At 43.7% G+C, this 15019-nt stretch overlaps 1 protein-coding gene across 1 annotated transcript in view; it reads right to left on the bottom strand.

The window, feature by feature from the left end:
- Nucleotides 1-15019, bottom strand: part of LOC310802434 (transcription factor SOX-6-like) — a 78083-nt gene that overhangs the window by 20957 nt on the left and 42107 nt on the right. The window contains exons 5-9 of the mRNA XM_083666786.1: nt 13707-13796; nt 8351-8523; nt 7313-7381; nt 1719-1839; nt 373-452 (exon numbers count right to left, since the gene is read on the bottom strand). Of these exons, the coding sequence (XP_083522912.1) occupies nt 373-452; nt 1719-1839; nt 7313-7381; nt 8351-8523; nt 13707-13796 (533 nt within the window). The remainder of the gene's footprint in view (nt 1-372; nt 453-1718; nt 1840-7312; nt 7382-8350; nt 8524-13706; nt 13797-15019) is intronic.

Here is a 15019-nt window from a genome sequence, read left to right as displayed (position 1 = left end):
GAATTGCCCAGGCCAGGTGTTGTGCTGCTGGGGCGGAATTCCACCATGATTCATCATATTGGCCTTTGTTTGACACAGCTGACAGATTTCAGATAAGAGAAGTTAGGAGTTAGCTTGCTAGCGTGGGACTTTGGGCTTGATTAGCAATAGCATTTGTCTAGTGAGGCATAGCTAGTTAATTAGCATGTTGCTAATTTAGAGCCAGTCTGGTAATTGTGTGTGCACCTCTGATGCAGCTTGGTGGGTTACCTAGTTGTGGCATTTTGCACACAAAAACCTGGTTGATAGCCATTTTTCCATTTGTTCTGGATGTTCATGATAGCCTTTTGCTAATTAGTATGTCTGAAAATCGATCATACACACCCACTGTACCTGTAGCTGTAGTGGGCTGAGTCCTGACGCAGCTGCAGCTGCCATAGTGGATGGAATGAACTGCATGGGGTAGTTATCACCTGTCAACAGAGAGAACAAAACATACAGTAGAGAACAGGATGAGACAAGGGAGTTTACAACACATGAGCCAACCTGTTCGCTCGCATGCTGATTTTTTCTTTCTCTCTTTCTCATGCTCTCACACATGAGCATAGAATAGTCACGTGCACATAGACGAAACAAACGTAGTTGCCCTGTAAGTTGTCATTATTCCTGTATGCCGATTCACTACATTTGTAAGGAAAACTATGTAAGACTCTAGAGGGGATATTTGTTCTCCTTTGGCCTGGCCAAGAGTGAATTACGGAGTGATCATTTGTCAAAGGTTAATGTTTTTGTACAGTACACATGGATTACAGCACAGCAAGTGGACACACCACTGTTTGGTTCCTCTGAGCACTCAGGGTTCTAACAGTAAGGTGCCTGATTGTCATGCACTCATGAATACAGCAGCCTTTTACCACCTGGCGCTAGAATGTTCCTTAGAACCCCTACTGTTTGTCCTAAAAGGCTTTCCATGTCCGCACGCATTGTTTAAAGTCAAACTCATAGAACTTATCACATCAAAAGACATGGCATGTTGTTCTTGCTCTCAGTCTCATAACTTCACACACTAAACAAGCTGGAATGTATTTTGGAGGTCGTAAAGTGTTCATTAGCATGTTGAGTAAGTTCTATATGCATGTGCTGTGGCGTCTAGCCCCTGGAATGTATGCAAGAATGGAATGTGAGGAGGATGAGGAGAAAAGAGAGAGCAGGTGGTGACTAGAACCTTGCCTTTAGAATACCATATACCCCAGAGAGGGTGTGTGTGTGTGTGTGTGTGTGTGTGTGTGTGTGTGTGTGTGTGTGTGTGTGTGCGCTTGTGCATGTGTGAGCATGTGAGCATGTGTGCATACTGTACATGCTTACTGTAGGTGCATGTATATGTGCGTGCATGTGTGTGTGCGCGTGCGTGCGTGCGTGCGTGCGTCCGTGCGTGCGTGCGTGCGTGCGTGCGTGTGTGAGTGAAAGTGAGAAATTCCATGTTGCAGATGTGTTGTGTAACCGGCATGCTTTCAGCACATCATAAAATAGACATTCCAGCTCTGCTATAACCAATCTATTGTTCCTGCTATGATGTCTAGGGTGTCTCTTGGTTATACCCTCAACATTCCCTATATGACACACTTCATTATGATAGACAAGGATTTCTATAACTGGGGTGTTCAAAAAGAGAAGTGTACTATGTTTATTTGTATGCGTGTGTGTGTGTGTGTGTGTGTGTGTGTGTGTGTTTTGTGTACCTGGCTTGTAGGACATTCCCTGTGGGAAGAGGAAGCCCTGTTGAGCGGCTGCGGCAGCTGCCAGAGAGCGCTGGTCGTGAGGAAACAGTGGGATCATCAGAGGAGACATGTGACCCTGCACCTGAGAGAGGGAGAGAGAGAGAGAGAGAGAGAGATGAGAAAAGAGCTGGGTACTCACATGCTCATACATACACTCATATACAGTACACACACACAAACACACACACACACACACACACGCGCGCACATACACACACACACACACACATAAATACACAAAGGCACGAATGCAGACAAAGAGCGGTTATCAAAGAGGCCTGAAACAGACCATATTATCACACACACGCACTGGAGTGCAACAATTAAGTGATCGACTTTGGTCAAAGAGAAAACATTAGGTCCTCTGAGAATGTGAACAAAATGCTTTAGCTGTAGATACAACAGAGTGTCCTTTTATCTCAGGCTGAAAGCCCTAAAACTGGGGGTTAAGTAGTTAAAGCAATGAGGTTTGTGTTGAATACAGCGTACAGTATCAAAGATATCAAAGATGAGCCTGAGGGACAATCTCTTGGAGCTGTCTATTAGTGCCTTTACCCTCTTTCTCTTTCTCTTTCTCTCTCTCTCTCTCTGAGCTGAAAGTAAATTCAACTGCCGCAGCATCTCTTCTCTTTTTCTCACTATCTTTCTTACTGTCTCCTTCTGACCCCCCCCCCCCCCCCCCTTCCCCCCCCCTTCCATATCTCTTCTTCCTCTCCCTCTCAAACTCTCCTTTTGGTAAGTAAATTAGTGCACTTTATTTTCACTACGCAGTTGAGTACATAAGTACACTGTTGTGATTATCTAATTTCTGTGTAGTTAGCACTGACAATTTAATAAAACATTCACTGGAGAAGACAGTAAGACAACCAGAATCTGAGAATACGCTGGAATTTTTTGCAAGTGCGGCTGAATTAGTTAAATTAGTGGAGTCTCTGAAGTGTTACCTCAAAGAGCATGGTTAACAAGGAGAGCAGAAACCATACAAATAAGCCCACCCTTGATTGGGCATGATTCAGAATGCATGAGTGTGTGTGTGTGTGTGTGTGTGTGTGTGTGTGTGTGTGTGTGTGTGTGTGTGTGTGAGAGAGAGAGTGTGTGAGAGTGTGTGTTCATGTGCGTGCGTGCGTGTGTTAATATATGTGTGGTAATTGGAACTAAAAGTACTTTCTTGACAACAAGTACCTTTCTTGACAACCCCAAATGCGAACAGGCAATACACAAGTCAGAGCAAACTATTGCATGGGACTGTGTATATGAGCGTGTGTGTTTTTCTAGTAACTTGGACTCTTGGACCAAACACTTCTTCCAAGCGAGGTCCTATAAGGTTCACTCTCCTAACCCAGACACATGGGAGGCCCAGACACAAAGACACACACACACACACACACACACACACACACATACAAACGTCTTGTGACACCGAGAGACGAGGCAAGAATGAAGGGAGAAGAAAAACGAGTCTGTGTCTCAAAGCGGAGGGAAAAGCGGGACAAAATGCTCCATTCATTGTGTTCCTCTGGGAATGCTCGGACTCTCCTCCACCAGTGCAAACACAAAGATCCCTTTTTGGGGTGGAGGGATGAATGGACTGCCCTGCTCCTCCCAGCCCAAAGAAAACATGGGCCCCCTTCCTCAACTGCCCACCAGACACACACACACACACAACACAGTATTAATGGTCCTACTGTGTATGGGGGGGTGGGGGGTGGGGGGGGTGGGGGTAACGGGTGCATGTATGAGTGTGTGTGTGTGTGTGTGTGTGTGTGTGTGTGTGTGTGTGTGTGTGTGTGTGTGTGTGTGTGTGTGTGTGTGTGTGTGTGTGTGTGTGTGTGTGTGTGTGTTTGAGGGTGGGATAGAGGAAGAGTGAGAAACAGAGAGGTAGAGTGAGAGAGAGAGAGCATGCATGTGTGTTAGCAGGAAAGATTCCTGCCTGCTTGTACAGGCTAGATAAGGAGATATTTCAGACAAAATATGATCATACATAAATCTATCTACATGGCATTTTGTTGCTCCAGCCCAGGAGTAACCATTACTGGAGTAATAATATAAAAATGTATACATTTTGGAGTGATAATGTAAAAGTGATAATGTAAAAATGTAAACATAAATGTATGTCCGCGTGTGTTACAAAACTCTGAACATTAACATAATACGCACAGGCGTGCACTGGTACAGTAGCAGCATTATCTTCGGAAGTATCCCCTTACTACCCAATCATCATGATTGCTAACAATGTAATTCTCCATAGTGGCTGGATTTGTTTAAACATTGTGGTTGGCCCTGATGGCTTTCCGAGCCATTGTGTCCTGCGCTACATGCTGAGGTGGTATCTTTTGGCCGTTTGCGTGCGCCATTAGGTCTTAACACGGCTTTAGTGAGCTAACCGAGTAGGACTTCACATCCCGTCAGCGTTTCTAACAGTTATTGACAAGAAGAGCTCACATTTTATACCCCGTTGCTAAGGAGTGCTAGCGCTAGCGATTAAATTAGGGGGGAAAAAATATGAAGAGAGTAAGTGAAGATGAAGAGGAGGGCGACGAATGAGAGAAAAAGAGTCAGAGGTAAGAAGAGAACAAAAAAATAAAAGGTGCATGAGGGAGAGGAAAAGAGGTAAAGAGGAAAAGAAGTACAAAGAAAAGAGAAAGAGAGAGGGGGAGTGAACGAGCGAGGAGAAGAGGAGAAACGGGTAAATTAAGAACAGAGTGTACAGTATAGTTGAGGAGACGAGGAGGGGAGAAGGAGGAGTGAATGTGGGTTGCAGTCATTAATTAGCCCGTTAGCTTGGCCCCAGCTCTGTGGTCTGGGCCTGCCTTTGTGGGCCTGAGGAAATGGAGCACATATGAGACACATTAAGGCATCACTTAACAAAGACACATGCCTGTCAACCACTGGGGAACAAAGGCCCACCCTCAGATACTCTCAGAGGGTGTGTGTGTGCGTGTGTGTGTGTGTGTGTGTGTGTGTGTGTGTGTGTGTGTGTGTGTGTGTGTCTGTGTCTGTGTGTCTCTGTGTCTCTGTGTGTGTGCGCGTGTGCGTTTGTGTGTCTGGGTTTGTGTGTGTGTGTGTGTCTGTTTGTGTGTGTGTCTGTCTGTGTGTGCGTGTCTGTGTGTGTGTGTGTGTCTGTGTGCGTGTGTGTGTCTGTGTGCGTGTGTGTGTCTGTGTGCGTGTGTGTGTCTCTGTGTCTCTGTGTGTGTGTAACCATATTTTCCATAAGGAGGCTATCGGAAGCTTTACTCTAACCCTTGGAAGTCCCCCACTGTTTCTCCACACCATTTAAAACCACATGACAGGAAACCTGTGTCACTTTGAACTGTTCTCTCCCTCACAATAAAGCACAAGGCTGACAAACAGAGTTCAGGACACACTAGAAAAACAACCATTTCAGCATAAGCCTTTGAACTTCTGGATTCATAAAGAGAAAAAAGACACCTCTTTATTCAATGTGATTCCTTCAAATTGCTCGACATTGACGGAATTCTTTTAAATGACCAAATATAATAAAAACTCACTTTGAAGTCCTAAGGACCAGTAGAAATTATATCAGAGTGTGAAACTGTGTAGGCTACTACTACACATTAAAGAGGCACTGGACTAAAGTAACCCGGGTAAGGTCCTACAGTAAGAACTCAAAACAGAAGCCTGTGGTCAGTACCTTAGAGTACTGGGCTGAGTAGTGGCAGGTCTGGAGTTGATAACTAGAACCAGACTGGTGCCGTGCTGCCTGTGTGTTTCAAGCCAAACACTTTATACACAGCATAAACAGCCAGTACCCCAGTGGCCCTGTGTTAAAATCAACCCATATTTCCAGGCATTGCACTGTAGTCCAACACTCATAATTGATTTATAAGGGTTAGGGTTCATATATGTTTGCAATGTAATATGATGTCTTATGTCAATAAAGCTTTGATTGAATTTAAGTGATGACCGTTATACATATGTCCCTATGGTATTGGTCATCAATCAAGTAATCAAGCAAGTATGAAATAAAACAATACACTGCCTTTCAATGTCTCTTATCGTTCCTTACTGTATTGTCAATAAAGTTGATTTAGTCCATCGTTTACTGATGTACTATACAATACAAAGTTACCATTGGTAATGATACTGATGATGATGTTGGTAATACATTCAATTTCAAACACCTTTCAAGACACATGGAGGCACTGCACAGGCACAGTCCATGGCAGCCAAATGTACGCAAAAAGAATACTTAAAATTAACAATACATTGCCACCTTGTACTGTTTGCGATTATATTTGCCAGGTTAATAGATACCAACATGCCAACACCTTACTTCTCTCTGAGCACTGAAGCAGGGAAACAGTGGGGTGGGGTCACGTTATCGAGAGGTGGGAGGTGCTTTACTGAGTAACCCTGGACGTAGTCCCCCAAGGCCAGGCCTAATGAACTCAGATCTGGGCTTTATTAAAAGCGAAGGGGGGTGTCGTTAAAGGCTGAGCCCTCGCTAAAACACACACCTCCAGACCTCCAGGGCCCATGGCTCACTGCGTGGCCCAGCCACGGTGAGCTCTTCTTGGGAGAGGCTTGGGAGAGGAGGAAGCTCCCCCTGATCAGTCAGTCAATGCTGGTTGAGATGTTGTACATTGCAAGTGGGTCAGTGGGGCAGGAGATAGGAGTTGGCTAAAGAAGAGGCTTCTTTTACCATAAGAAGAGAGAAAGAGAGAAGAAAGACAGAAAGAAAGAAGAAATAGAGAAAAAGAGCATGATGGAGAAAGGGGGTGATAATGACCTGAGATCAATAAATTGGAGTGTGAAAAATGAGAAAGTAGGGAACATAAGAGAGAAAAAAGAGATGAATCATATGACGTAGGGAGTGTAAAGGGAGTAAAAGAATGAGGGAGGGAAGGAAACGCATGTTGATAAATAGATGAAGCAATAGAGAACCCTGGGGATAGCATCAAGTATTGATCAGTACTTGATCAATGGCTCAACAAATGATCCCACTATAACCGGGCCAATTACAGGGTCAGTGTGTGTGTGTGTGTGTGTGTGTGTGTGTGTGTGTGTGTGTGTGTGTGTGTGTGTGTGTGTGTGTGTGTGTGTGTGTGTGTGTGTGCGTGTGTGTGTGTGTGTGCGTGTGCGTGTGTGTGTGTGCGTGCGTGTGTGTGTGAGTTACATGTCTCAATAACGGACACGGCATAGAAGAGATGGGATCACAACCTCTCAAATGATTGGCTCCTTCCAATCATACATGCCTGGGTCGTAATAGGACTTCAGCAAATTAACACATAAATGAAATGACAAGGGTGAAGGAAGGGAGACTGGCCCTATGAACGTGGGGTCGGGGGGGGGGGGGGGGGGTTATTTCATTTATCCTTTATTTAAACAAGGAGATCTTACTGAGACCTGAGTCCCTTTTACAGAAGAGCCCTGTATGGTACATGGGGATAAAATCACCAGAAACATCCAGAGGAAAGTGAATGTATGAATGAGATGGGGGTGAATGACACATAAGTGAGATGTGTCTCTGAACATAAATACAGTGCAATGAGAAAGGAGAGAGGGGCGCTCATATACACGGTAAGATCACTGACCTGTATCTGCTGCTGGAGAACGTTGATCTTGTGCTGCTGCTGCAGGAGCTGCTGCTGTTGCCGTGCAATCTGGGGAGAGAACAGGAAAAGACACTGAGTCAGACACGGTGAGACAAAAACAAGACATTAGAGCTTTGAGTTTAAACTCATCTTTTTTTGTCCATGTAGATGAGAACAGTAAAAGAGAGTGTCACAATATTTGAGCGAGCAATCCATAGAGAGGGGAATGAGAAATAGGGACACAGACGAGGAGTCTGCGAGACAGGTGAATAACAGATTATATAACAGAGCAGATCAATAGCATGTGCTTCAACAACTTTCTTGGCCTAAGATTGACATGTTTACTACTATAACTGGCACCAGCCTGCCTCCCCCTTGGCTACCTGCCGTCAGGGGCGGAGACTGGGAAGATGACAGGCAGCTTTTACTTGAGGCGAAACCTCCAAAAAGGCTGTTGACTCTTTTTTTATTATTTTATTTTGATATTCATTTTGAAATATAATTACAGGCTGTTTATTGTGAGGCGTCGCCCATGTGAACATATGTCAGGATTCATTAAAGCAAGCCTTCTTAGTGGCGTCAGTGGGGTATTACCTCGTCATGCCTGAACAGCTAAATAAATGACTAATGTTCAAATCTGTCTCCCTGTGGCCGTTTTCTTTTGTAATGTTGTCAAATGTGTTGTCTCATATGGGGAGGATAGGAATTATGAGCCTGTCCAAATTCACTCTATCAACACACAAACGTACATATAAACAAATACACTCCAAACGCCCCTCCTCCAAATACATCTATACCCTATCCTATTCTATCACACACACCCACAGCCAAAAAACACACACACACACACACACACACACACACACACACACACACACACACACACACACACACACACACACACACACTCACCACCTCTGTACACTCTGCCGTAGTTAAGGTTGCTGCTAAAGCATTTTCTGTCAAATGTATTTGTACACAAAAGCCAAAACACAAATCAAATGTGATTGATTGATTTATGTGATAGAGTGTGATCACCTGTTCCTGCTGCTGGCGGGCCATCTCCATCTGCTGCCTCTGTTTCTCCATCTGAGACACAGCCATCTTCTTCTGCTCGTCATGGGCCGCCAGGAGCTGCTCTCTCAGGCTGATGAGCTGGCCGATCATGGTGGACAGCTGCCTCTCCTTGTCCTCCAGACTCTCTGGGGTACCTGAGGACGGAAGGGATAAAGGAGGAAAAGAAGGAAGGAAGGAAGGAAGGAAGGAAGGAAGGAAGGAAGGAAGGAAGGAAAGACAGACAGAAGGAAATAATAAAGGAAGGAAAGAGAGGAATGAAGAAATAAAGAAAGAAATGTTAGATGTTAGCAAACATACAGTGCATGCCTTAGCAACAAAATAGGCTATGACACAATGGTATGAAATGCATAGCCTACATTATTGAACTGTATACATTATCAATTAAAACTCTATGACCCTGTTATTTTCCATTCATCAACAAGGTCTTCTGCTTCTGTATTGTAAATGTTGTCAATTGTGTTGAGCACACCTCATACATACGTCTGGTTAATACATAAATCAATGATTGTAATAGATAACAAAAGAGCTGTCTATTTTGTATGAACTTCCAATGTATTCTGTGCATAAAATACAATTTTCAGCTTAATCCAGATGGACTCTTAACATTGAATTAACTGTCGACAGGGAGCTAGATGTTTCTCCTTTCCATCTACCTACTGACCCTAACCCTAACCTCTGACCTCTGACCTATGACAAAAGAATTCAGCCACAACTTGAACCTGAGGGTGTGTGTGTGTGTGTGTGTGTGTGTGTGTGTGTGTGTGTGTGTGTGTGTGTGTGTGTATGTAGGGTCTTGCCCTGAGGCCATGTATGGTGAGTTTGCAGGGTGGCCCTGACACTACCTGCATACTAACGGGACTCCTATTGTAGTGCTGTAGAGCCTGTATTGTACTGGGGCCAAGGCTGGCCCCCTCTGCTACACACAGAATTTCTGCCTTCGGCTCTCTCATACCAAACAATACTGTTACCTCTCCTCTATCTATTCTGTCTTTTCTCTTTGCTCTCTCACACTCCCTTGCTTCTTTTTTGCAACTGCTTTTCCTCCCACATCATTGCCTCTCCTTCCCCTCTCTCTATGCTCTCTCTTTTCCTTCTCTGTCCCTCTTCCACCCTCTCTGTTCTCCTTCTCTTCTTTCTGTCTGTCTCGTTACCTCTCCTCCTAAATTTGACATTTTCTATTTTCCAAGTCGATTAAATGTGGCGATCAGTGTGATTATATATGTTTGAACACAAACACACACACACACACACACACACACACACACACACACACACACATGCAAAAACACAATGGCAGAGGATCCAAATATGTCACATCTCACTGTGACCTAACATAATCATGTTTGTGTACTCCCTCTTAAATGACCTCAACAGCTATACTGTGCTGCATGTACGTTTCCACCCAAAACATACTGTCAACTTACTGAGCTAAATCCCACATTTTTAAACCCATAAGTAATTAAAGGACCAATGTCTCGAAACACTTTCTTCTACCAAAGAGATCTTCCCAGGCCAGTGAAAAAATAACAACAGGCAGTTTATTATCAGATTTATCTTGGCTAAAAATAACCGCGACTGAACAAATATGTTCACGGTGTTGTGTGTCCTGTTCTCACAGGGAAACAGTCATATATCTATCTCTGTGGTTAGGCCCGGCTCCATCTTATCCATTAAGACGAGAGTTGGACGTTGAATTGAATCACAGTGTTTTTGAGTGAGGACGCAGCTGGTGGAACACAGACAGTTCTGTGTGCGTGTGTGTGTGTGTGTGTGTGTGTGTGTGTGTGTGTGTGTGTGTATGATGACTGAGCGGGGTATGAAACGTGTCATCCGGGTGCCGCAAGACCATGTTAGGCCACTGAGCTTAAGTCTAGGTGTTCCCTTGTAAAGCTTTTGGAGGTAATGTTGTATAAGTCTTCAGGTTTCAGGTAAAGCCACTTATCATGCGACCGTGGTTCACTGAAACATCTCCGCTACAGTACGTGGGAGAGACTAAGATTCAGTCCCTCTGTGTGATGATGAGAATAGTTTGACCAGGTTTATGACTAAAGAACCAAACAAGGACAACAGTCAGTGACCCTAGAGGTAAAGTCCCTGCACAAAAAATCAGGAGGAGTGAGTGACTGTTTGAGAAAGGCAGAGATAAAGTGAAGTGTGAGAAGCAAGGAGAGAGAGAGAGAGAGAGAGAGAGAGAGAGAGAGAGAGAGAGAGAGAAAGTGAGAGCGAGAGACTCCTCTATCTCCATATGCGATGCAAGGCTCAATGTGGGTCCTGTTCCAATTCGGGAGCTAGCGTCTCTGTGTTTTTTAGGCTTTCCGCTGAGGAAATGCTTGCCATTTCTTAGGGGTCAATCTAAATGGGCTCTCACAGAGGGCTAAGAAGGAGCAGCTTGATGGTTGGGAATGAGAGAGCTGGATTCAGAGAGCTCATCATAATGTTATCTGTTTGTGGCTATAATGGAATTTTTCACCAGTATCCTCACAGAAAAAAAACTAGAGGGATTTTCAAAACCACCACAATGATGTCCAGATCATTTTGCTGAGGATGTTTTAGGCTTGATTGGTCTGAACCAATAATTTTGTTCTCATAGGTGAGGCCCAGAACATCAAATAAGTAATATGGTTAGGACACAAACATTGCTGACCCATCTCCAAAGAACCACAGCTTTATACATCCCTATACATATCTGAGCAATTCAAATTTAATGCATCTTTGAACATCACATACTGTCTATTGCGATGCACTGTCAACATTACAGAATAGAATACTACCATTGGCTATGCTACATTCAATGCAAAGAGATGTGCCTATTCATACAGTACATTAGTACTATTCAGCGCCAATCATATAGGCATGTAAAGCGATTTAAAAACAACAAGTAAAGAGCTTGTTGATTTTTTCATACACAACGGCAGTCTTTTCTTAGTCGTGGCGAGCTTTGCTTGCATACTAATTAAGCAGACCTTGTGCTTTGCCAACCAAAGAATTTGTCTATGAGTTCAAGAGCAAAAGGCAACGTTTTGATGTGTGTATGTATGTGGGTTAGGAGGAGGGAGTGTGTACGTATGTGTGTATGAGAAAGAGAGAGAGAGAGTGTTTGTTTGTGTGTGTGTGTGTGTGTGTGTGTGTGTGTGTGTGTGTGTGTGTGTGTGTGTGTACAGTATGTGCGTATATGAGAGGAAAAGGTACTTTCAAACGACAAACACAGTTGAAATAGCACGCAGTATTCATGTTTGCAACCTTGCATATAGCTTCAGTGTGTTTAAATGGGTCTATGTTCAACTCATACTGTATCCTTCTTACACCTCTGTCTATTTACTAGCTGTTCCTTCCGTATCTGAATCTAGACGAGGTGGCTTGAATTTGATACAAGCAGCTGAAATCAGTCAGCATTCTAAGCCTTGCATTTTCTTCTGTTTTTATGTATACCAAAGCGGGTACATTTACCCAGTACGATTTATGGGCTCATAAACGTTATCGCTGACGCATACAAATATTAGAAAGTGGACGGCTTCATTCCATACACCCACTTAATCAAAGTTACAATTACAACCTGTGGAGTTTAAAGGTTTATGACTCTATCAATGGTGAAAGATACCAGGCACAGAGTGGATGGACTTCTGCTGCATATTGCAAAAACACATGGCAGTTAAATAAACGAATAGTAATAACTTTAGCAAAAGAAAGAGGAGTGGTCCGCTTACTGTCTTGATAAGAATGTCTTGCTCTAGGAGTATATTTGTCTTATATGAAGCTGGTCTTTGTAAAAGTTCCCTTTTGGACATAATTTTGAAATATGGTATAAAAGTGTTTTAGCTAGATACTGGCGATCCCATGGCAATATTTTTCTCAACATACACCCTGTGGAGAGCCTTCCTCTCTATGTCTTTTTCTCTCTCTCTCTCTCGCTCACACACACACACACACACACACACACACACACACACACACACACACACACACACACACACACACACACACACACACACACACACACTATGCTCAGTGAGCCACACAGCTTATATTGGCATTTCAATAGCAACCTGCTGCAGGACCAAGCTTTCATGTATGCCTTTGCGTCATTTTGGGAGAGGTGGAGAGAGGAGAAGAACAGTTTCGGGTCCCTTAACCAATGGTGGGATATTGGTAAAGTGCAGATCAAGATGTTCTGTCAACAATACATAGCACCTTCAACCAAATCACTTAAAGAGCAAATTAAGGCCATAGAGCAATACATTCTGGACCTAACTATTCAGGCTAATGGAGGTGTCACTGCTTGGCTCACATAAGCCATAAGTGACTCTAAACTGCTTTTAAAGGACATATTAGAGGTAAGAGACAAGGGGGCCCTTGTTAGAACATGTTTTACTCAGTATAATGATATGGATGCACCAACTGTGTACTTCTTTGGGCTTGAGAAGAAAACAGCCAAAAGGGAGGTATTGGTTGTAACGGATAGGCTAAAGGGCTGCTTGGCCTCCACATACACAGGAACCAGCCCTATTGTGTTCCGGGACGCTCTACTCTAGCCAATCTGTTCCTTATATAATATAGATATTATTGCAGTCGCAAAACGCCATGACATTGATATGGGTTTTCTTTCCCTGGATCAGGAAAAAGCTTTTGATAGAGTAGATCAACCCTTCCTTTTTAGAACCTTGAGAGCATTCGTATTTGGCCCCCATTTCATATCTCTATCACTACTGTACACTGATGTTCATAATGTGCTGAAGATAAATGGGTCCTGTCACTTGGCCGTTTGAGGTCTCCCGTGGAATCCGACATGGTTGTGTCCTCTCGGGGTTACTATACCATCACTCTAAAACCCCTCCTAGTCTCACTTAGGGCTTGGCTGGGGGGTGTCGGAGCACCAGGGTTTCCATTCACCAATGGTGAAGCTCAGTGCCTATGCTGATGATGTCACCGTCATCATAAAGTCTGAGAGGAGATACAGGCACTGTCTTGTTGTCTTGATGTTTTTCAGAAGGCCGAATCAATCGGGGGTCAATGCACGTGCCTTCTGGTAGGAGAGTGGAGGAACAAACCCGCCCCACAGTGATGCCCATGGAATACCGCAGGGTTTAAAGTGCTCGGAGTGTGTTTGGGGATGGACGCTTATATGGAGAGGAACTAGGAGGGCTTGGCTGACAAAATACTGGGATAGAGTGGGAGTGGATTCTACTGCGGCTCTCATACAGAGGAAGAGTGCTTGCGGCCTCCACCTGGTCCTGGTTGGTTGACTAAAACAAGACAAGACGAAGTGATCTCTGTGACTAAAATTTTACTAAATGGACAGTAGCAATCCAGCCACTCTCACCTTTGACCTCTCCCAAGAGCTCGCTGGTGTTCAGTCTGTCCATCCTCTCTTTCCAGTCCTTGGACAGAAGTCTCTCCACACAGATCGACTCTACAGAAAGAGAGGGAGGAGAGACAAATGCAACTCAGTGTCTTTGTCTGTCAATATATTTTACCTTGTCAGTGAATGGAATCAGAACATCACTGTACATGGTTTCCATGGTGCGGGACTCTCTGGTATCTCTGAAACAAGGCATGAATATCAGTAGACTTTATTTCTATATTTGGGGTAATTAAAATGCCCTACTCTCAAGGACCTACCAATGTGTATGTGTGTGTGTGTGCGTGTGTGTGTGTGTGTGTGTGTGTGTGTGTGTGTGTGTGTGTGTGTGTGTGTGTGTGTGTGTGTGTGTGTGTGTGTGGTAGAGATTGCATCACAGTCGTAACCTTAAAAGAATGGTTCTGTTTCCCAGTGAGAGAGTGGGGATGTCAAAAGGCGACATTCTTTGGGCTGTATGGAAAAAACCCCAAAGGGCTTTCTAGATTTAAAATGGTTAAGTGGACAATGGCTCATTTGTGGACTTGATCCTAACAAAAGGACAAGCATTCATAGGCACATGGCCATTGTGAATGGCTTAATGTTTTGGTTTGTGCGTATAGGCTATTGTGGTCATGAGGCACTCACCGAGAAACACAACTCACTTATTCAGTCCATTAAAGCTTTGCATGTTTACAGTGGATTATGATTATTGTAAATAAGTTAATGCCACTACAGGATCACATGAGATGAACGTAAACAATGTAGAACAATGGAAAGTTTTTTTTTTTTTGGGGCAGTCCAAAGTGTCTTTTTAAAAAAGGGGGGAATTTTCAGGCCCAATTCTAAATAGGATAATTATTACAATTTCCCCTTTAAAGAAAACAAAGAACATTTAAAGAACATTTTTCCGATGATTTATCAGACTAACTTGCAAATAATGCTGGCTCGGTATGCTTTGTGTGCATTTGGTAGTACAATAATACTTAATACCAAAGGAAATAGCGGTTTTCTCTCACCACAATAGTTAAACACACAAATTGTGGTATAGGCCTTGCATGAAATACAATTAGAGCCGCGATTTATAAGAGCACTTATAGAAGAAAATACAACCTGTAACTCTACTGTACTCTAATAGAGTGAGAGACTCTAATCTGTACCAGTCAATGTGTGTGTGTGTGTGTGTGTGTGTGTGTGTGTGTGTGTGTGTGTGTGAGTGTGAGTGTGTGTGTGTGTGTGTGTGTGTGTGAGTGTGAGTGTGAGTGTGAGTGTGAGTGTGTGTGTGTGTGTGTGTGTGT

This window comes from Argentina silus, assembly GCF_951799395.1.
Source record: "Argentina silus genome assembly, chromosome: 3".
NCBI classification, from domain to species: domain Eukaryota; kingdom Metazoa; phylum Chordata; class Actinopteri; order Argentiniformes; family Argentinidae; genus Argentina; species Argentina silus.
The sequence above is the reverse complement of the archived record's forward strand: the minus strand, read 5'-3'. Positions and strand labels throughout refer to the sequence as shown.